The sequence below is a fragment of the Nerophis ophidion genome, linkage group LG03 (assembly GCF_033978795.1).
Source record: "Nerophis ophidion isolate RoL-2023_Sa linkage group LG03, RoL_Noph_v1.0, whole genome shotgun sequence".
NCBI classification, from domain to species: Eukaryota; Metazoa; Chordata; class Actinopteri; order Syngnathiformes; family Syngnathidae; genus Nerophis; species Nerophis ophidion.
Window position 1 is genome coordinate 25397200 of NC_084613.1, and position 22718 is coordinate 25419917.

The following is a 22718-nucleotide window of genomic DNA, read 5'->3' on the forward strand; positions in this document are numbered from 1 at the left end:
GATTAAACAGGCTAAGACGAAAAAAACTAGATGCAAAACACTTACCGGGAATGTGGAGCTGACGGCATCCACACAGTTCGACTTACGTTTGTGAACTTTATAGTCTATACATTTTGAGTGATGTGATAATCACACACTCCAGAAGTCTACAATGAAAGAGTAAATAAGAGAATTGACAGAGTGTGTGTACATTCAGTGATGAATGATGAGCACAGGCAGAGTTTGGCGTGTTTTCTTTAGCTTGCTTTCCATGTTTATGTACTCACTGTCCACTGTGTCCAGGTACTTGGAACATGTTTTCCGTGTCATTTGCTGTTTGATGCCGGTATCATGCTATTTATAGCTGCCTGAAAGCGGGTGACTCCACTGTAGAAATAGCTTGCATGTCTTCTAGTACATACGCTGCAATGGCTCTATCAATGTTGTCCTGGCTAGCAGTCCCTCCGTTAAAATCCAGCCGCCGTTGCTTAGGTGGAGGTGGAGGTGAAGGTGAAGTGGCATCAGGGTCTATGTCTCTCTTTACTAGCTTTGTCGAAGCATGTTGCTTTTGTAGCTGTTTCCGCTGATTTGAATTGCTGTTTTGGCCAGTAGATAGGATATTTGATCCAACACCCAACTTTCATTTAACTAAAATGTTCATGGCTTTGTGCTCGACAAAAAAAAAGTAGTGAGAATATCTCCATGTTGAGAAACTCAACACAGACACGCCCCTCTCCCCCCACTCACACTCTTGTGACACAGGAAGATTCTGAAGGACTATACCGCAGCTCTCAGATCTTCTCGATTTCTAGCCGATACTACATAAAAATGCGCATAAAATAACGCAGTAATGCGTCATGTAGTAACGGTAACTGAGTTACTGAATATAAAAAATAGTGCGTTAGACTACGAGCTACAGCCAAAAATAACGGTGTTACAGTAACGCGTTACTTGGCCCAACACTGCTTATTAGTGTTTATTTTCGTAATCAGGCTGACCTAAGCCTTGATAACAATCTTTGTGATTAACCCATGCTTTTAATATAATTTGACAACGTTTGACTGTAAGAAGGTTAGATATAATTATTGAATACGATTGAAATCAATTCCGTGTTAATATTTGAGGTGGCCCATGCCCCTTCTGTTGTGAAAAAGGTCAAAAAGAACCCCTGCAATACTGTACCTATACTACCTTATCCACCTGCACTACAAACACTCGAATCTAAAAAGATACATTCATGTGGACTAATTATTTCTGAAATAAAAGTCAAAAATACAGAAGTGACCCAAATAAAAGACCACTCCTTATTTTCAAAAACCCAAATATCCTGCTCTGTCTTGCTCATATGCTAACAGCTGGTTCTCTCTGAGGTGTCACTGAAACGTTTGACTGACTGGAAGAAAAGCTGTGGCTCTTCCCTGAATATAAGACAAGCATATTTTTGACTTTTTCAAGGGGAAAATATCCTATCAATACTGGTCTTTGTTTTTTCCTTAAGGGGGTCATATTGTGATTTGTTTTCTACATTAAAACACTTCCTTGCGGTCTACATGGCATGTAAGGGTGGTTGTTTGGTCAAAATTTTGCATAGATTATGTTTTACAGACCATTTTCAAGCTGCTTAGTTGCTAGCCGTTTAGTGGGCGGTCTCATTTACGTGCCTCCACTTCAACAGCGTCATCTCCTCGTCATCCATGTTGTAGTTTTTAGCACTTCCATGACAGATATAAGTTCGAACTGTATGCTACTTTGTATTAAAAATGGCAACAGCGGAAGATGCATGTGTATGTATGAGCTAGTCGGCCCCACAACAAGAGGAAAGCGAAAGAGAACAAGCTTATTGACTCGATGAGCTTCAAGAGGTAGTCACCTGAAATGGTTTTCACTTCACAGGTGTGCTTTAAGCTCATCGAGAGAATGCCAAGATTGTGCAGAGCAGTAATCAGAGCAAAGGGTGGCTATTTTGAAGAAACTAGAATATAAAACATGTTTTCATTTATTTCACCTTTTTTGTTAGGAACATAACTCCACATGTTTTCATTTATAGTTTTGATGCCTTCAGTGACAATCATGAAAATGAAGAAAACGCATTGGATGAGAACGTGTCCAAACTTTTGGCCTGTACTGTATATATATATATATATATATATGTGTATATATATACATATATAGCAACAGATTGATCTAAAGTTGATTAATCAATATTTAAGTGTTATAAGTAAAAACATATGACCTTTTTTTATTTTTTATTTTAGTGACTGAGACCTTTTGGGGTCACAAAGAAGCTTTAATGTACACCAAACTTAATGTATTTTGTAATGGGTTTCAAAATGACAACAATCAAAATGGCCCATGCATTCTTTGTATTAGGAGTACATGTTTAGGCACATTTTCACAGTTTTGTGTCGCGGTTGAAGAGAAGAGTTAGCTGTCGCAAACAAATGCATCCATGAGTACTTACCTATTAGTACTACGTAACAAGCTCCCTACCTGCCTACTAACCCACTGGTGTCTTTCGCAGATCCTGGCCGTACCCCACAGACGTCTGGTGTGCTGCTGTCGCCTCTTTGAGGTCCCAGATGCCAACAAACCTCACAAACAGAAACTGTCGCAGCTCCAGAGAGAGGTCTTCCTCTTCAATGACCTGCTTTTGGTGAGCACACAAACCGGAGATATTCAACTAAATTGTTTTGGGGGCCACATTTCTAAAACGCTAATAACTGAGTCTTAGTCTTAGTTTGTGTGTTCAGGAGAAAAGTAGACATTTGATGCTGGTCGTTTTATTTTGTCAGAATTTAAAGACTTTGTGGCAAAATATGAGTCTCTCACAGGTTTTTCCTATAATAGCCTAAATCAATGTTTTTTAACCATTGTTGGGCCGTTGAGGATGACTAAACTATACCTGCTTCTAAACTGTAGTCTGTATGGGCTGCAGCGGTACTCAGTTGTGATAAACTTTTCAACCAATTGTGACAGTAACGATAATCTCAAACAAACAGAAGAAGTCTGGAGCTAAAGTCAGAGAGAAGTTTCCTGAAGAGAAATTGCAATATTTTTGGGGCATTTTGTCTATCGTTCACAATTATCAAAGAAGACGTGACTAGGGATGTTTTTTGTAAATATATATGCAATGTAGTAACTGGCACATTAATAATACAATGTAATATTATTTTAAAAAACGCATCACGACGTCGGCATTTTTCAACAGCATCACTGATTTCTGATACTGATGCAGACTTCATGAGAGCCATCAAACATAATAAAACATCACAAGGTCTGCTGTCCGTAGGATGCCGACTGCTAGGATGTTCATGTATTCCCATTTAGAATGACGCATAATCCTCGAGAAGAAGAGGAGTGTAACCAAGCGTCTTTTTGTGTCGTTCTTGCCATTTCCGAGTCTAAACCCGCTGTCAAAGTCTACAAACTTGTCAGATTACCTCCTCAGACTTCTACTATCCAGGTGGGAGGCACAATTTATCATCTACATGAAAACTTCAAAGGAGCAAGGAAGTGAGGAAACCGGTTATCACTGGTTGATTTAAACATTACACACAAGCTTGTGATTGATTGAAACTTTTATTAGTAGATTGCACAGTACAGTACATATTCCGTACAATTGACCACTAAATGGTAACACTCGAATATGTTTTTCAACTTGTTTAAGTCGGGATCCACGTACCGTACGGTGCTGCTATAAATTTGTCTGCAATAGCACTTATTATAACAGTATCACTAATACTCGGTTAATATTTTGATGTCATAAAATGTAAATAGACTATTGTTGGTGCTTATTGGATATTTTTTTCTGTTGTATATTAAGTGCGGAAAAGGGGATATCCCATTAGGTCTGCTGTAAGCAGACTTTTTTTTACAAGTTAAAATGCATTAAAAGAAAATTCCATGTCATGTCTTTCACACTGATTGTGGACAATAGGCGAAATTAAAAAAAAGTGCAGTTCCCCTTTAAGTGGAAAAATTAGGACTAAAGTGGTGAAGCTTTTTTTTTTTTTTAATTGCACTTACATTCTGTTGACAGTTCAGTTAAAAAGCATATATTATTTATTATTAATTAAGTTGTCTATGGCTGTTGTCATTCACCCAGGTTATTCTCAGGGTTTTCAATTGATCGCAACTGCACTGTTTGGTTTGTCTTGGAAGACATTTCACCTCTCATCCCAGTAGGCTTCATCAGTTCACGCTTATACACATAGTTTGGTCAGATCTGGTCTTAGACTTAGATTGGTCAGATATAGACTGATGTGTGTGCTGGTGTCAAAACCACAAATATTTGTACTTCAAAACCAGGAGGGTGTGCCTGGGCAAGGATGGTTTCGCCCTAATGTAGTGAGAAAAACGAACACGAACACGTACATACATTCAACTCCAAATTTAACAACACTAGCAACCCATAAATTGGGTTACCAAAATAACCTAGCAGTTTTTAGTGTGTACTGAATCTGAAGTCAACGAGCTAGAGCAACACTTTGAGTACACAAAACACATCATGAAAACAATTCGTAACTGCTAAAAAAGGAGAGGACTTGAAGGGGTGCCTTGAGGAATGCATTGGATTCGAAAATCACAAGTTTGGACCCAAGTTTGCTAGCAAGGTTAAATGTAATTGCAAGGATCTGCCAAAGTGTTGACAGTGGTCCAAGTTCCTCCACACAACAGGAGCACTCGACTCTTTTTAGGAATTTGTTGCAAAAATCTCCCAAGTTTTGAACTGATGGTTACGGTGTCATTCCCGGGCCAGATTTGGCCCTCAAGTCAAACAAATCTAATTAATTGTTAATTGTTGTTCTTTTGTTTGGAGCCTGCAAGCATCTTTTTTTAAAAGTGTTTTACCATGTGTGTGTCTGCAGATCCTGAAGCTGTGCCCGAAGAAGAAAAGCTCAGCATCTTACACATTCTGTAAAGCAATGGGTCTTCTGGGGATGCAGTTTCACCTCTTCAGCAATGAATGTAAGATGTAGTAGTATAAAAACACAATATTTTTGTGTTCCATTGTTATAAAAAAACACCCCATTGTACCGTGAATGTGTCCTGTGTTTCTGCCACCTTGCCAGACTACGCCCACGGGGTCACCATGCTGAGCCCGTTTACCTCAGAGAAGAAGCAGCTGGTCAGCTTTTGCTCGCCGAGCGGGGAGGAGCTCAGGAAGTTTGCGGAGGAGCTCCGAGAAGCCATTTCCGAGGTCAACGAGATGGAGCACATACACATCCAGTGTAAGGGGCGGAACTAGGACTGCACGTTAAACACACACGCACACACATGCACACACATTCTTGTATTTGTTACCTTCTTGAGACCTCTGAAAATGCCTACCTCTTTTGGACCACCCTTTCTAGATATATAAAGATTTTTATTTACAACATAAATAATAAATAAACACTATACAAATATATAAAGGTAAGCTTCTAGTAAATTATTTTTTTTTCAATTTTTTGTTTATTGGTTCACGTTATTACAGTATGTCTCTATATTTATTAAATTTTGTCCAAATGGGGCGCATTTCAATTTCTTACTACACGTGTTATTACATATGTTGGCCAGAAGGGGAGCACTTCACATTTTTACACAAACCTGTTATTACATATGTTGGCCAGAGGGAGAGCACTTCAAATTTTTACACACACTGGTTATTCCATATGCTGACCAGAGGGGGAGCACTTTTAAAACCGACACACAGTCAATTTGAAAACTCCCTTTTTTTTGGGACCACCCTAATTTTGATTGATTTCACCACCAGGGGTGCAAATGAGACATTCTCTATTATGTGCAATGGTTCTCTGTATTAGGACCATGATTTCGGTCCTGACTTGTTCACCGGTCCTCATATGGAAGCTACTTTTCCTTATTGACGTCTCAAGAAGGGTGTAAATACAAGAACATACACACAAAAGGTGGCAAATGTTGTGTGATGTTTGTAGGGGAGCTGGAGAGGCAGCAAGGCATCCAGCCACACAGCATCCACACCAATGGAGGACAAGTGGATGTGCACACGGGACACGGCTCCCCCTCAGGTATTGTGCAGATTAGGGCTGGGCGATATGGCCTTTTTTTAATATCACAATATTTTTAGGCCATATCCCGATATACGATATATATCTCGGTATTTTGCCTTAGCCTTGAATGAACACTTGATACATATAATCACAGCAGTATGATGATTCTATGTGTCTACATTAAAACATTTTTGTTCATACTGCATTAATATATGATCATTTGAAACTTTCATGCAAAGAAGGAAATCACAACTAAGTCAATTTACCAAAACTGTATTTATTAAAGTTATTAGCAGGTGACTTTTCAAATGATGCTACATATTAGCGGCAATGCTACTTTTGGTTGCAACGCTTGTGCCCCACACTTGACAAACTAAAGTTGTCTATTCGACATATTCCCACATGAAGCCGAACCACCGCCAGACGATGGACCCTGTGCTGTTTTTCTTGGGAATTAATTCTTCCTTCATTTGTTACGAGATTCGCACTTTCTTTCGCACCTTCGCAACACTCCGCTAGCATCACGGCTATTGTTAGCCATGCTGCTACCTCTCTGCTGGGCGAGGGCGTATACGTATGTGACGTATGACATGACAGTATGTGACGTATGTAAGAACCTGCGCTTACACTCTGTGAGAAGGAGACACAAGAAGGAGTGTGAAGAGCCTGTAGTTTAATGCCCGCAGCTAAAAACAACTGCGTGAGAACGTATACTCGAATATTACGATATAGTCATTTTCTATATCGCACAGAGACAAACCCACGATATATCGGGTATATCAATATATCGCCCAACCCTAGTGCAGATCCTTCTGATGTCAACCTATGTGACTATGTTGCCTGTGACAAATACACAATAGGTTTTGTTGGACCAAAAGTACTCTTCATCTACACCACAGGTGTCAAACTCAGATTTGGCCCGCCGTATCATTTTATATGATTTTTTTAAAAACTTTTATTAGTAGATTGTACAGTACATATTCAATCAATCAATCAATGTTTATTCATATAGCCCTAAATAACAAATGTCTCAAAGGACTGCACGAACCACTACGACTACAACATCCTCGGAAGAACCCACATAAGGGCAAGGAAAACTCACACCCAGTGGGACGTCGGTGACAATGATGACTATGAGTCCCTAGGGGACCGAAAGCAATGGATGTCGAGCGGGTCTAACATGATACTGTGAAAGTTCAATCCATAGTGGATCCAACACAGCCGCGAGAGTTCAGTTCAAAGCGGATCCAAGACAGCAGAGAGAGTCCCGTCCACAAGAAACCATCCCGAGTCGAATCAGCAGCGTAGAGATGTCCCCAACCGATACACAGGCGAGCGGTCCATCCTGGGTCCAGACGAGCGGTCCATCCTGGGTCCCGACTCTGGACAGCCAGTACTTCATCCATGGCCTTCGAACCGGACCCCCTCCACAAGGGATATTCCGTACAATTGAGCACTAAATGCTTGGGTTAATATCCGCACTTCAGTCATCAACAATTATATCATCTGAGAAATGGACATTGAAACAGTGTAGGTCTGACTTTGTAGGATATGTACAGTGAGCAGTGAACATAGTGAGCTCAGAAAGCATAAGAAGAAGTATATACATTAGATTATTTACAACCCGAGGAGGTGGGATGTGGTGGGGGGAGGGTGTAGTCTAGGGCTGAAGTTGTCTGGAGTTGTTCTTTTAGTGCGGTTTTGAAGGAAGATAGAGATGCACTTTCTTTTACACCTGTTGGGAGTGCATTCTATATTGATGTGGCATCGAAGGAGAATGAGTTAAGACCTTTGTTAGATTGGAATTTGGGTTTAACGTGGTTTGTGGAGCTCCCCCTGGTGTTGTGGTTATGGCTGTCATTTACGTGATGGAAGTAGTTTGACACGCACTTCGGTATCAGGGAGGTGTAGCGAATTTTAAAGACTAGGCTCAGTGCAAGTTGTTTTACTCTGTCCTCCACCCTGAACCAGCCCACTTTGGAAAAGTGGGTAGGAGTGACGTGTTATCTGGGGTGGAGGTCTAGAAGTAACCTGACGAGCTTGTTCTGGGATGTTTGGAGTCTAGATTTGAGGGTTTTGGAGGTGCTGGCGTACCAGGAGGTGAATCCATAATCGAAAAAGGGTTGAATTAGAGTTCCCGATAAAATATTTATGGTGCTTTTGTTTACCAGAGAGGAAAATCTGTAGATAAATCTTGTTTGTTGGTTGACCTTTTTGATTACCTTGGTTGCCATTTTATCACAGGAAAGATTAGCCTCGAGAATAGATCCTAGGTAGGCGACCTCATCTTTCCTGGTGATAACAATGTCACCCACTTTAATAGTGAAGTCACTGACTTTCTTAAGGTTGATTTGGGGCCTGCGAAAGGCTGGAAATAATATGCGTTAACAGTGGTGGGCCGTGCTTTTCCCACCTAGGCCTTCAGTGATGTACGACTTCAATGATTACCTCTCAAAATACCATCATTGATGTCACCACATGACCATTGCTGGAGAAATACTATACAAGAACACATTCACGCCCTACTGGCCATTGAATCACCTCAACAGTGTACAAAACGGGTTACTTTCTGGCGTATTTCAAAATAATTATATTTAAAACATATCTTATGAGGTGGATTAGCATTGTTGCTTTTTTCCCGTATCCCTTTTCGGTGGGTGCTGTTGCATGTCTGTCAAATTACAAAGAGTGATGAAGTGTTGCTATATATGTCTGTTAGCCGGAATAAATACATTCATTCAAATTCGTTCACTCATTCAAGGTACTGTCAAAATAAAAATTGCAAAAAACATGTTAAAAGTAAATATGTAAAGAAATAAAATATTTGAACTCACAATTTGTAGCACACATTCAACGTCATTTAGCCCCCCGTAGTCTGTTGATTCGAGTGGAAATAGCGAGCATTTTCCCATTTTATCGCCGACATAGTCTTGTCTACTGTCAACAACTTTTAATCTGACTGGCTATCGCAATTATCTATCAACTTTTTGTTTTCTCAAATCCCTCCGCTAACGGTTTCGGTGAGTATCCAATCACAGGACGCGTAAATGTCATGTTCAACGTGAGGCCAGCTAGAAGGCCTTACTGACAACAACCCGTGATCTGATTGGTTATCACAATTGTCTATCAACTGTATGTGCCCGTTCACTTACAGTGCATTGTTGATGCTGAAGGCCCCTGGCAGATATGGCACATCAAGAGAATGCCGAGAGTGTGCAAAGCAGTAATCAGAGCAAAGGGTGGCTATTTTGAAGAAAATAGAATATAAAACATGTTTTCAGTTATTCCACCTTTTTTTGTCAAGTACATAACGCCACATGTGTTCATTCATAGTTTTAATGCCTTTAGTGACAACCTACAATGTAAACAGAGGCGGACCGGGCATTTCCCACCAAGGCCTTCAGTGATGTCCGACTTCAATCATTACCTCTCAAAATACCATCATTGATGTCACCACATGACCATTTCTGGAGAAATACTATAAGGAAATTAATTTATGCACTACTGGGCTTTGTAAAAACTTATTTTCTGGCGCATTTAAAAATCAATAAACCCGCATCAGCAAATAAAACATATCAGAATCAGAATAGTTTTTATTGCCATTGTTTGAGAACGGGTTCAAAAACTAGGAATTTTTCTTGGTGCAAACGTGCAACATAAAACACATATGACATATCTTATGAGGTACAAAATAAAAATTGCAAAAAACATATTATACGAGAAAAGATAAAGAATTAAACTATCTGAACTCACATTTTATCCACGGGAAAGCATTTTCTTGGGCGTGATCCGCCATAGTGGTTGGAATAAGCAATGTCGGCCGACGTGACATGCAGATGGTTGTTGCCGTTGGAACTAATCCACGGTCACTTGTGTTTCTTCAATAATCAGCAGAAACGGCTTTCGGTGTGATTTTAAAATGAAGGGGGAAAAAACAGGAAAGGCTGCAAAGCGTAAATGGAGGCTTGAAGGGGGAGGAGCCAGGCGTGACGCTGTCACATAATCACAGACTTTATTGTCCCGAAATCATGAACCATCCATCCATCCATTTTCTATCGCTTGTCCCTTTTGCTAAAAGTTATACAACCATCTTGCATTATTCACGGTGGCAGAGGCGTTAGTGCGTTTGCCTCACAATACGAAGGTCCTGAGTAGTCCTGGGTTCAATCCCGGGCTCGGGATCTTTCTGTGTGGAGTTTGCATGTTCTCCCCGTGAATGCGTTGGTTCCCTCCGGGTACTCCGGCTTCCTCCCACTTCCAAAGACATGCACCTGGGGATAGGTTGATTGGCAACACTAAATTGGCCGTAGTGTGTGAATGTGAGTGTGAATGTTGTCTGTCTATCTGTGTTGGCCCTGCGATGAGGTGGCGTCTTGTCCAGGGTGTACCCCGCCTTCCGCCCAATTGTAGCTGAGATAGGCACCAGCGCCTCCCGCGACCCCAAAGGGAATAAGCGGCAGGAAATGGATGGATGTACGGATGATCCTACAAAGCATTTGGAGCGTAACAAAAGGGGGGCGCCACTAAAGTAATGTAATTTTCTCACCACTGCAAACCAATTCCCAAAACACTTAAGATCTATGCAAAAATGAGCAGATTATTCACACTTTCCCCAAGTCGACACCTCCTGCATGTCAATTTAGCGAACTAGTCGAGAGTGGGTTCCTTTGTCAATCACTTCCAATTTGACAGGCACCTTTCAATAATCTATGTAAATTATGCAAAAGTTTCTAAGCTGTGTTCTTTATTTAGCAGCTTTAGAAGCTTCAACGCTGTCAAAGTATGGTGAGGTGCGTTTTACGCACCATTCTGCTTCCTTAAAGCTTAACCCACCGATGAAAGTCGCAGTCATATTTGTAAATCTTTTTATCGCACTTACTAAAGGGGAAAAAAGGAAATTAGCATGTTGTCTAATTCCTTTCAAGATTCCTGTGTGTAACAAAAATACGTTTAATGACGACTCCGGCTTGACGCTGATTGTTTTCATTTTGTCTAGCATGTCAGACTGCAGGCTGAACATCATCTAGTTTAATAATAGTGGTGATGTCACAAATCATATTTATGTGGCGACTTAATTAGTTTTACATACAGCAATGTGGAGTCTGTAAATATGACGCTGGATGTTGTAGTCGTAATGATTTGTGCAGTCCTTTGAGACATTTGTGATTTGGGGCTATATAAATAAACATTGATTGATTGACATTGAATAAAAAGCTAGATCAGCTTATAAAGAGACCTCCACTGTTCACCCCCGTCCCATAATGCAAATGGTCAAGTCTTTAATGTCATGCTGCATGAACCAGAATAGATAGATAGTACTTTATTTATTCCGTTAGGAGAGTTCCTTCAGGAAGTAACTTTCTTACTAACATTTAAAAACTTTTTGAAAATCTTTCTTTTAGCTAGAGAATTTTTTCTCTTTCGACCATTTGAGTCATAAGTGAAGTGTCTTGCATATTTTGTCCCTTCATTTTATTGTAAGCCATCCTTCATGAACCAGGCATGGCCTGTGAGCCAACATTCAAAATAACCTTACAGAAATAACACCATTTTTCTTTTTCACTGTTTAGGTGACAATTGAAGCCCTCGCCTTTGCCCTGCAGTCAAAAATAGTACAGTCCTGCCATCTTATATCATCCTTTATGAACCAAGAAGTACCCTACTAACATATTGTACATATAATAAAATAATAAAAATCTGAGTTTATTTTAGTTTTTCACCATTTAAAGTCTGTGTGCTCCTGTACAGTCAAAAATAGAACAGCCCTTTTGTCAGGTTCAAAAACCCAACTATCTATTACACAAGACAAAAAGAAGGAATCAGGCAGAGACAGAGTTCAATTTTGCTCATGAGGAGAAATGTTTGGGGCTGTACACTCAGTTACAGTTACACCCTACGCTCTAAGTTACAGTCCAACGTGCTCCTCTATTTATTCAGGAGTTCCCTAGTTTGGCTGCTTCTGAAGGGAGGGGTAATGCAAGCAGCCCCAGTAGACATAATACATGATTATTCAGAATGGAAATGTGCTGACACTCATGATTTCACCCTGTCTCTGTTTTGCCTGCGGTGAGGTACTCAATATCCATCCTTGGCTGTCAGCAGGAAGGGTCTGCAAACAAACTGCTAATGCGAGACAACTCACAATGGATTGATTGATACTTTTATTAGTAGATTGCACAGTTCAGTACATATTCCGTACAATTGACCACTAAATGGTAACACCCGAATAAGTTTTTCAACTTGTTTAAGTCGGGGACCACGTTAATCAATTAATGGAAGATTACAAGTTGTGTGCCTTTGCACGGATAGAAAAGTACAATTTCAGCACAATTGATAATAACTATAGCAACAGCCTTTAAGCACAAGAGTTGTGTGATAACTTATACATAATTATTCTAACACCTTTCATCTTACAAGATTCTTTAGGAACCAGGAATTAGCTTGCTAGCTGGATAGCACTCCCTCCGGCCATCTTGCATCATCCTTTATGAACCAGGAAGTAGCCTGCTAAATAACATATATATATAATGAAATAATACAAATCTGAGTTTATTTTAGTTAGTTAGCGTGGGGCGTGGTTAAGTGTCAAATATTTAATATATGTGTATTAAATATATATATATATATATATATATATATATATGTATATATATATATATATATATATATATAAATACTTTCAGTGAATTCTAGCTATATATGTATATATTTAGTTTATTATATATATATATATATATATATATATATATATATATATATATATATATATATATATATATATATATATATATATATATATATATAAAAGAAATACTTGAATTTCAGTGTTCATTTATTTACACACATACACACACATAACAGTCCTTTTACTCATTGTTGAGTTAAGGGTTGAAATGTCCATCTTTGTTCTATTCTCTGTCACTATTTTTCTAACCACAGCTAGTCTCTCTGGCAGAGAAGAAGTCTAGCAAAACTCCTAGCTAATTATGGACAACACCTCCCACCCACTACACTCGGACCTTGCGGAGAAAATGAGCACGTTCAGTGGAAGGCTCAGACTCCCAAAATGTAACACGGAACGACACAGGAGGTGCTTCATACCGACAGCCATCAGACTGTATAATGCATATGTTCTTTGACTCCACTTAAATGTACAATATATGTAGAATATATTTATATTATTCATATATTATATATTATATATATAATATACTATATATATTATATTATTTATTATTATCATTGTTTATTGTGAGCGAACTGTGGTGCTGAATTAAATAAAGTACATTCTATTCTACATTCTATTCTATTCTATATGCAGTAGATGGCAGTATTGTCCTGTTTAAGAGTGTCACAATTCACAACATTGGAGTTTACGGCAGACGAACTGCTTTACGGCAGACGCATATATGACTGCTGTTGTTGTGTGTTATGGGCTAGGAGGACTTTAATGAAACTGCCTAACAATAAACCCACATAAGAAACCAAGAACTCGCCCTCGATCATTCTACAGTTATAACGTCATTGGGCAGACACGCTCTTTATACTGTGGGAATGTGGACGTGAAAACAGACTGACGACACGTCACTCAGGTCCGCTTGGAGCTGGAGGGGTCGTGGCCTCCAGCTCCGCCTGAATTTTGGGAGATTTTCGGGAGAAAATTTGTCCCGGGAGGTTTTCGGGAGAGGCGCTGAATTTCAGGAGTCTCCCGGAAAATCCGGGAGTGTTGGCAAGTATGACAAACTGTAAGAAACTGAGGTGATAACTATTCAGTAGGGTTAAGTTTACTTTTCTCATGTTTAACAGAGACATTTTGGGGCAACGAGGGTGCCGAATGACCATGTGTTTGAAGCAAAAGACATAAAACGGCAGGTTTTAAGTTCCATGTGAGTCGAGGAGGAGGAGCTACAGTCACCCTTTACTGTGGACCTCTTGCTTGCCTAACACCATTACTATTGTGACATCCAGTGGACACATTTACAACAGCAGTTTCTTTTGTTCCAAAAAAAAAACAAAAAAAATTAGCTCATTTTAAAGGCCTACTGAAACCCACTACTACCGACCACGCAGTCTGATAGTTTATATATCAATGATGAAATATTAACATTGCAACACAGGCCAATATGGCCTTTTTAGTTAACTAAATTGCAATTTTAAATTTCCCGGGAGTTTTGTCTTGAAAACGTCGTGTAATGATGACGTGTACGCAAGACGTCACAGGTTTTTAGGAAGTATGAGCGCTGCGCACACACACAGCTAAAAGTCGTCTGCTTTAACGGCATAATTACACAGTATTTTGGAGATCTGTGTTGCTGAATATTTTTCAATTTGTTCAATTAGTATTGGAGAAGTCACAGTAGAAAGATGGAGTTGGGAAGCTTTAAAATTCCCAGAGGTGAAAATTTACTATAGATCAGAGCACGGTCAAGCGAACATGAATCCAGACCAAATGTCAACCAGCAGGTTTCGGTGAGAAAATTGTGTTTAAAAAGTCGCTTCTTACTGAAGAAAAGCTGAGCTTGTGCCGTCCATGAAGCTGCCGTCGAATTCCCTGAGACATTGGCGTCAAGACACCCGTGGACACATCCTTCCGACTATCAGGTACTGTTAAACTCACTTAAACACTAGCAACACAATAGAAAGATAAGTGATTTCCCAGAATTATCCTAGTAAATGTGTTTAAAAACATCGGAATCCGTCCCAATGCATTTACAGTTTTTTTTTTTAACTCGTTTATTTTTATTTTTTTTCTAGTCCGTCGCTATCAATATCCTCAAACACGAATCTTTCATCCTCGCTCAAATTAATGGGAAATTGTCGTTTTCTCGGTCCGAATAGCACTTTTTGTTGGAGGATCCCATTAAAAAACATGTGAATATGTGAGGAGCTATCAAACTTGTGACGTCATCATTTGCGACTTCCGGTAGAGGCAGGGCTTTTCTCTTGGCACCGAAAGTTGCGAACTTTATCGTGGATGTTTTCTACTAAATCCGTTCAACAAAAATATGGCAATATCGCGAAATGATCAAGTATGACACATATAATGGACCTGCTACCCCCGTTTAAATAAGAAAATCTAATTTCAGTAGGCCTTTAATACTTGGCAAAGTCATCCCGCGGGCCGTATGTTTGACAAACCTGGTCTAAGTGTCTTTGGTGACTCAGCTTGCAGGTCCTGATACTCACGTGCCACCTGTTGATTTTGTGCCCGCAGGTCAACAAGATGTGTACGATAAAACGGGCAACAACAACACAGTGGAGGTGAGTGCCAAAACCACTCTTGTCTCCCTCAGGTGAGTACGTGCTTAACAGCTCTGTGAGTGAGTGTGTGAGTGTGAGTGTTAGTTAGGCAGGCACTATGTGTGTCATCCTCCTAAGAAAGTCATCTTCGTGCTTTGCTTTAACAAAAACAAGAAAGAAAAGAAAAAAAAGCGGTGCCTGAGGCTCATCGCTGCCATGGCATCAAGGATACTTGGGGTGTGGAAAGGCCTGGGAGTTGTGATGCTGCTGTGGCCCCAGAGAGGATGAGAGCCACTCAGCTGGATAGAAAACATCCTTTCTTCATCTTGCCAGCAGCCTGGCTCTTTAAGCCAACATAATCCAGAATGTATCGTCACCACAGGCTCCATGTTTCTGTGTCCACTGCGTGTGTGTGTGTGTGTGCGTACGTGTGTGCACGGGCGCGCGTAACGACTTGTTCTGTCGGCTCCTTTTCTTCCCCCTCTGACCCTTTCTCTCCCGCCTCGGCCAGTCCTTTTAGAAACGTCCGTCGTGTTGTTAGGGAGGCACCACGCCCTCGGTGTCACTTTTACCCTCATCCCGACACCAGACCCTCTTCCACTCCCCCCTCCCCACCAAGAAACCTATTGCCCACCCACTCCAGGCCAGTGTGGATGCTGTGTAAAATGTGCCTTATGTGATCAAGAATTCATTCAATGTGTTGGTTTATTAATCATTTTCATTGTATTCGCTCCAGTTAAAAAAAAAAGCTTTAATTTTAACATGCTCTCTTTAGTCATGAAACATAAATCCACGCAGAATCAGAAGCATTTTTACTGCCCAGTACAGTATCACATGCAAGGGATTTTTGTTGGTGTAAAAACGGCTAGCATGAGAAATAAAGCCAAAATAGCAAGAACTTAGGTAAAATAGGAACGCAATTAAACATATATGTTGGAATTTTTAAAAAAAAAAGTCAAAAGCATAATTACAAAGAACTTAACAAATAAAAAAGCAACCACAAAAGAGCAATTTAAAAAAAGAAATGATGTATAGTCGTCCCTCATTCATCACTGTTAGTTGGTTCACTATATGTACAGTGGGGCAAAAAAGTATTTTGTCAGCCACCGATTGTGCAAGTTCTCCCACTTAAAATAATAACAGAGGTCTGTAATTTTCATCATAGGTACACTTCAATTGTGAGAGACAGAATGTGAAAAAAAAATCCAGGAATTCACATTGTAGGAATTTTAAAGAATTGATTTGTAAATTATGGTGGAAAATAAGTATTTGGTCAACCATTCAAAGCTCTCACTGATTGAAGGAGGTTTTGGCTCAAAATCTCACGATACATGGCACCATTCATTCTTTCCTTAACACTGATCAATCGTCCTGTCCCCTTAGCAGAAAAACAGCCCCAAAGCATGATGTTTCCTCCCCCATGCTTCACTGTAGGTATGGTGTTCTTGTGATGCAACTCAGTATTCTTCTTCCTCCAAACACGACGAGTTGAGTTTATACCAAAAAGTCCTATTTTGGTCTCATCTGACCACATGACATTCTCCCAATCCTCTGTTGTGTCATCCATGTATCCATTTTGGTATAAACTCAACTTGTCGTGTTTGGAGGAAGAAGAATACTGAGTTGCATCCCAAGAACACCATACCTACTGTGAAGCATGGGGGTGGAAACATCATGCTTTGGGGCTGTTTTTCTGCTAAGGGGACAGGACGATTGATCCGTGTTAAGGAAAGAAGGAATGGGGCCATGTATCGTAAGATTTTGAGCCAAAACCTCCTTCCATCAGTGAGAGCTTTGAATGGTTGACCAAATACTTATTTTCCACCATAATTTACAAATAAATTATTTTAAATTCCTACAATGTGAATTTCTGGATTTTTTTTCACATTCTGTCTCTCACAGTTGAAGTGTACCTATGATGAAAATTACAGACCTGTGTCATCATTTTAAGTGGGAGAACTCGCACAATCGGTGGCTGACTAAATACTTTTTTGCCCCACTGTATTTCTGCAAAGTCAATCAATCAATGTTTATTTATATAGCCCTAAATCACAAGTGTCTCAAGTAGTAATTATGAATCAAAACATTGCTATAGCTGCAGGAAAAAAAAATCTTCAATACTTTTTAAAATGTTTTGAGAGCCCTCTGGACATGAAATAACATTTAAATCCCCTTTACACTCTTCATGGAAAACATTTGCCTAAGGCTGAGCCAATCAATGGTGGTGATACTAAACAGTGCGCTCTGAATGCTTTGGTATTAACATTACTGTAGTATTGATCTTTTTACTTCATTTGGATATTTTTAAGCTTAAATGCTTCATTTAGGGCAGACATGTCGTACAATATGCATTTAAAAAAAAAACTAGAAACTGCAATGTGGTACAGCTGCAATATTTGAAGTGCGATATTACGACGATGCAGTTGTGGTCAAAAGTTTTCATACACTTGTAAAGAACATGAGGTTGTCTTGAGTTTCCAACAATTTGTACAACTCTTATTTTTTTTGGGATAGTGATTGGAGCACATACTTGTTGGTCACAAAAAACTTTCATGAAGTTTGGTTCTTTTATGAATTTATTATGGGTCTACTGAAAATGTGACCAAATCTGCTGGGTCAAAAGTATACATACCATCCATCCATCCATTTTCTAGTGCTTATTCCCTTTGGGGTCGCGGGGGGCGCTGGCGCCTATCTTAGCTACAATCGGGCGGAAGGCGTCGTACACCCTGGACAAGTCGTCATCTCATCGCAGGGCCAACACAGATAGACAGACAACATTCACACTCACATTCACACACTAGGGCCAATTTAGTGTTGCCAATCAACCTATCCCCAGGTGCATGTCTTTGGAAGTATATATATAGCAATGTTAATATTTAGTTACATGTCCATTGGCAAGTTTCACTGCACTAAGGCGCTTTTAGTAGCCATCCACAAGCTTCTGGTTGAATTTTTGACCACTCCTCTTTACAAAATTGGTGCAGTTCAGCTAAATTTGTTGGTTTTCTGACACAGACTTGTTTCTTCAGCATTGTCCACACATTTAAGTCAGGACTTTGGGAAGGCCATTCTAAAACCTTAACTCTAGCCAAATTTTTAAGTTTACAAGTTTATTCACAATACCATATAACATTTACAATAGTGGTGAATATCATCATTTAAAGATTTTGGTACGAGAAAGGGTCCCCCAAATAAGCTAGAAGAAGCTTTTGACAGGGGGTCCAAAGGACAATATATACATGGAAAGATCAAATATGGTAGCAAGCACAACAACAAAAAACAAAAACAAAACAACAACAACAACGCTATATGATAAACACAAGATAATAGTACTAAAGCAAGCATACACATACATACATACATACATTCATTCAACCATGCAAAACCCAAAAGTAGACTACCCCACATGAGGCATTAAAGATATCTGGTTAATAGGAAATTTTTCATTTTCTTTTTGAAGTTGGAGAATGGATACAGCATCTTGAGGCTCTCATTAAGCTGGTTCCAAATCTTTGGTCCCCTGCATACGACACTGCGAGCGGTACAAGCCAGTAAACGATGTTTACCTGTTATCAGATCTAAGTTATGAGTGTTGTGGGCATGCTGGGGATGGTAGATAGGAACCAAGCTACAGAGCCTAAGATTCAGCCTGTAAATGACTTGATAGGTTAAACGAGCATTTTGATAAATATTGAACTCTTGTCAGTCTTAAGAGATGATATTTATGAAATAGATGACGAGTGGGGGCATTAAACTTGGACCATGACAGGGCCCGTATAATTTTCTTTTGCATGGATTCTAATTTGTGAAGGTAGGTAGGAAAGGTGTTAAACCAGATGATATCACAGTAATTTAGATGTGGTTCAAAGAGAGTTTTGTACAAGGTAAGTAGAGCATAAAGAGGAAGATAATGAAGGTGAAAGACCAGGCCAACATATTTGGATAATTTGTTTAACAGATGGCTAATGTGACATTTGAAATTGAGGTATTCGTCAATGATGACCCCCAGGAATTTTGTGGAGTATACTCTCTGTATTTCCTGCCCATTGATGTTGATATGGCAGTGCTCAGTATTTGTCCGGTTTTTATTAGAACGAAATAGAATAACATAAGTGAGAGCTTATTGCATTTGAACCAGGAATCCACTTTCACAAGCTCTGAATTGAAAGTTTCTTGTAGATCGTGTAGGCTCCTGTGTGAGGTAAACAAATTTGTATCATCAGCAAAAATTATTTAATGAAAAGTTTCGGAGGAGTTTACGAAATCATTTATGTATAGGATAAAAAGGAGAGGCCCCAAGATGGATCCCTGGGGAACCCCATAATTTATGGTCATACAGGGTGAGTTGTGATCATTGACGCATACACATTGTTGCCTTCCATAAAGGTAAGAACGGAACCAATCGAGAGGTACCCCTCTGACACCATAGTGATATAGCTTGTACAATAAGATCTCAAAGTCTATTGTGTCAAAGGCCTTGGATAGATCCAAAAAAAATGCCAATACCGCATTTTCCTTCTTCAATACAGTCATTGACCTTTTCCAAGAGGTCAAGTATAGCCAAACAGGTGGTGCTTTTTTTACAAAAACCATATTGGGAGGGGACATTCCTTTACCACTTTTGACATATGTTTGGGGTCATTGTCCTGTTGGAACACCCAACTGCTCCCAACACACAACCTCTGGGCTGATGATTTTAGGTTGTCCTGAAGAATTTGGAGGTAATCCTCTTTTTTCATCGTCCCATTTAAAGCACTAGTTCCATTGGCAGCAAAACAGGCCCAGAGCATATCGGTACCACCACCATGCTTGACGGTAGGATGGTGTTCCTGGGATTAATGGCCTCACCTTTTCTCCTCCAAACATATTGCTGGGTATTGTGGCCAAACAGCTCAATTTGTGTTTCTCTGACCACAGAACTTTCCTTCAGAAGGTCTTATCTCTGTCCATGTGATGTCAGATGAAACACAAATTGAGCTGTTTGGCCACAATACCCAGCAATATGTTTGGAGGAGAAAAGGTGAGGCCTTTAACCCCAGAAACACCAAATCCTACCGTCAAGCATGGTGGTGGTAGTATTATGCTCAGGGCCTGTTTTGCTGCCAATGGAATGGTGTTTTAAATGGGACGATGAAAAAGGAGGATTACCTGCAAATTCTTAAGGACAACCTAAAATCATCAGCTTGGAGGTTGGATCTTGGGCGCAATTGGGTGTTCCAACAGGACAATGACCCCAAACACACGTCAAAATTGGTTAAGGAATGGCTAAATCAGGCTAGAATTAAAGTTTTAGTATGGCCTTCCCAAAGTCCTGACTTAAATATGTGGACAATGCTGAAGAAACAGGTCCGTGTCAGAAAGCCAACACATTTAGCTGAACTGCACCAATTTTGTCAAGAGGAGTGGTCAGAAATTCAACCAGAAGCTTGTGAATAGCCACCAAAAGCGACTTATTGCAGTGAAACTTGCCAATTAACATGTAACCAACTATTAACATTGCTGTATGTATACTTTTGACCCAGAAGATTTGGTCACACTTTCAGTAGACCCATAATAAATTAATGAAACCACCAAACTTCATGAATGTTTTTGTGACCAACAACTATGTGCTCCAATCACTCTATCACAAAAAAATAAGAGTTGTAGAAATTATTGGAAACTCAAGACAGCCATGGCATTATGTTCTTCCCAAATGTATGTAAACTTTTGACCAGGACTCTATATAAAATAAAGATGATTTACACGACGGGGTTAATTTATTAAAATAATTACAATAATGTTTACAAGTTAATGTTATGTTTATTTCTGTGGAGCTATTCACACGGTGCAAAACTAAAAGGTGCGCAGGTAACTTTTATTTTGCCTTTTGTCTTAATTTCTTCTCATTTACATACAAATGTAGACATCTGCACCTTAAATTTAAACATTTGTTAGTTTGACCTTGGCGGAGGTTTGTCTTCTAAAAGGTTTTAAAATGGCTGCTGTTGTAACATTCATAATATTAATGCTATAGGACAATATTTCTCAAGTTGCAATGAAATATTTGGAATGAATAATTTGTGAAAACATTTAATGAATGTGTTGAAACAATTTATTTATCTAAATAGGTAGTAATACAATATTAAAATAATCTTGAAAAATTGTATGTTTGTTATGTTTATCATTGTGGACCTATTCACATTTGGTGCAAAACTGGATAAAGATGCGTTTTTTGGGGGCAATTTTTCTTCCTTCTCATATTAACATGCACATGCAAGCAAATGCACCTTAAATTCAAACATTTGATGGCTTGACTTTGGTGGAGGTTTGTCCTCTTCATGGTAGGTTTAAAAATGGCTGCTATATTAAGCTTCAGAATATTGATGCTACATTTTGATGGACACTGTTTCTCAAGTTGCCATGAAATATTTTGAATGATTAGTTTGTGAAAAAAATGAGTGTATTTATTAAAATAATACATGTATCTAAGTAAATATTGATGATAGAATGATAAAATAAAGTTGACAAATTGTATGTTTGTTATGTTTACCATGGTGGACCTATTCAGATTTGGTGCCAAACTGGATAAAGGTGTGCTTTTGTAACATTTTATTTTGCCCTCATTTCTTCTCATATGTACATACACATGCAGCCTGAATTTCAAACATTTTTTAGCTTGACCTTGGGGGAGGTTTGTCCTCTAGTAGGTTTTAAATGGCTGCCATGGTAATATTATGTTAATGCTATATTTTGATGGAGACTGCTTCTCCAAGTTGCCATGGAATATTTTAAATGATTAATTTGTGAAAAAATATAACGTGCTGAAATAATTATGTTATTTATCTAGTTAAATAATAGTAGTATGATAATAAAAAAATAATATTGACAAATTGTATTTGTTATGTTTATCATTGTGAATACTTTACAATGATTACTTTATACTGAAGTTTGGTGCTAAACCAAATAAAGGTGAACTTCTGTAACAAGTATTTTTTCCCATTTTTCCAAATTTCTTCTGAAACGTACACATGCACCCCAATTCAATGTGTTAGTTTGGCTTAGGGGATTTATGTCTTTTAATAGATTTAAAAATGTCTGCCATGGTAATAATATTAATGCTATATTTTGATGGACACTGTCTCTCAAGTTGCCATGAAAAATGCTGAAATAGTGAATTCATCTAAAGAAATAATAGTACTAAGAACATAATTTGGACAGATATTCAAATAATATTCAAATTTGGTGCAAAATAAAGATGTGCTTCTGTAACATTTTTTTTCCCCCAATTTGTCCTCATTTATTCTCATATTTACATACGAATGCAGCCATCTGCACCTTAAATTCAAACATTTGTTTGGTGTCTGTTCTCTAAAAGGTTAAAAAATGGCTGACATGGTAACACACATAATATTATTGCAATATTTTTTGATGGGTACTGTCTCAAGATGCCATACAAAACATTATAATTATTTTTGAAACAATGTTATTACTATGTTGAAATTATTA

The 22718-nt window shown here is 38.9% G+C and overlaps 1 protein-coding gene across 3 annotated transcripts in view; it reads left to right on the top strand.

Annotated features, from left to right (window-relative positions):
* LOC133549388 (IQ motif and SEC7 domain-containing protein 3-like) overlaps positions 1-22718 on the top strand; it is a 147135-nt gene that overhangs the window by 118583 nt on the left and 5834 nt on the right. For all 3 annotated transcript variants that reach the window (XM_061894752.1, XM_061894753.1, XM_061894754.1), the window contains exons 10-14: positions 2501-2632; positions 4848-4947; positions 5052-5210; positions 5916-6008; positions 15205-15251. In XM_061894752.1, coding sequence (XP_061750736.1) covers positions 2501-2632; positions 4848-4947; positions 5052-5210; positions 5916-6008; positions 15205-15251 — 531 coding nt within the window. The remainder of the gene's footprint in view (positions 1-2500; positions 2633-4847; positions 4948-5051; positions 5211-5915; positions 6009-15204; positions 15252-22718) is intronic.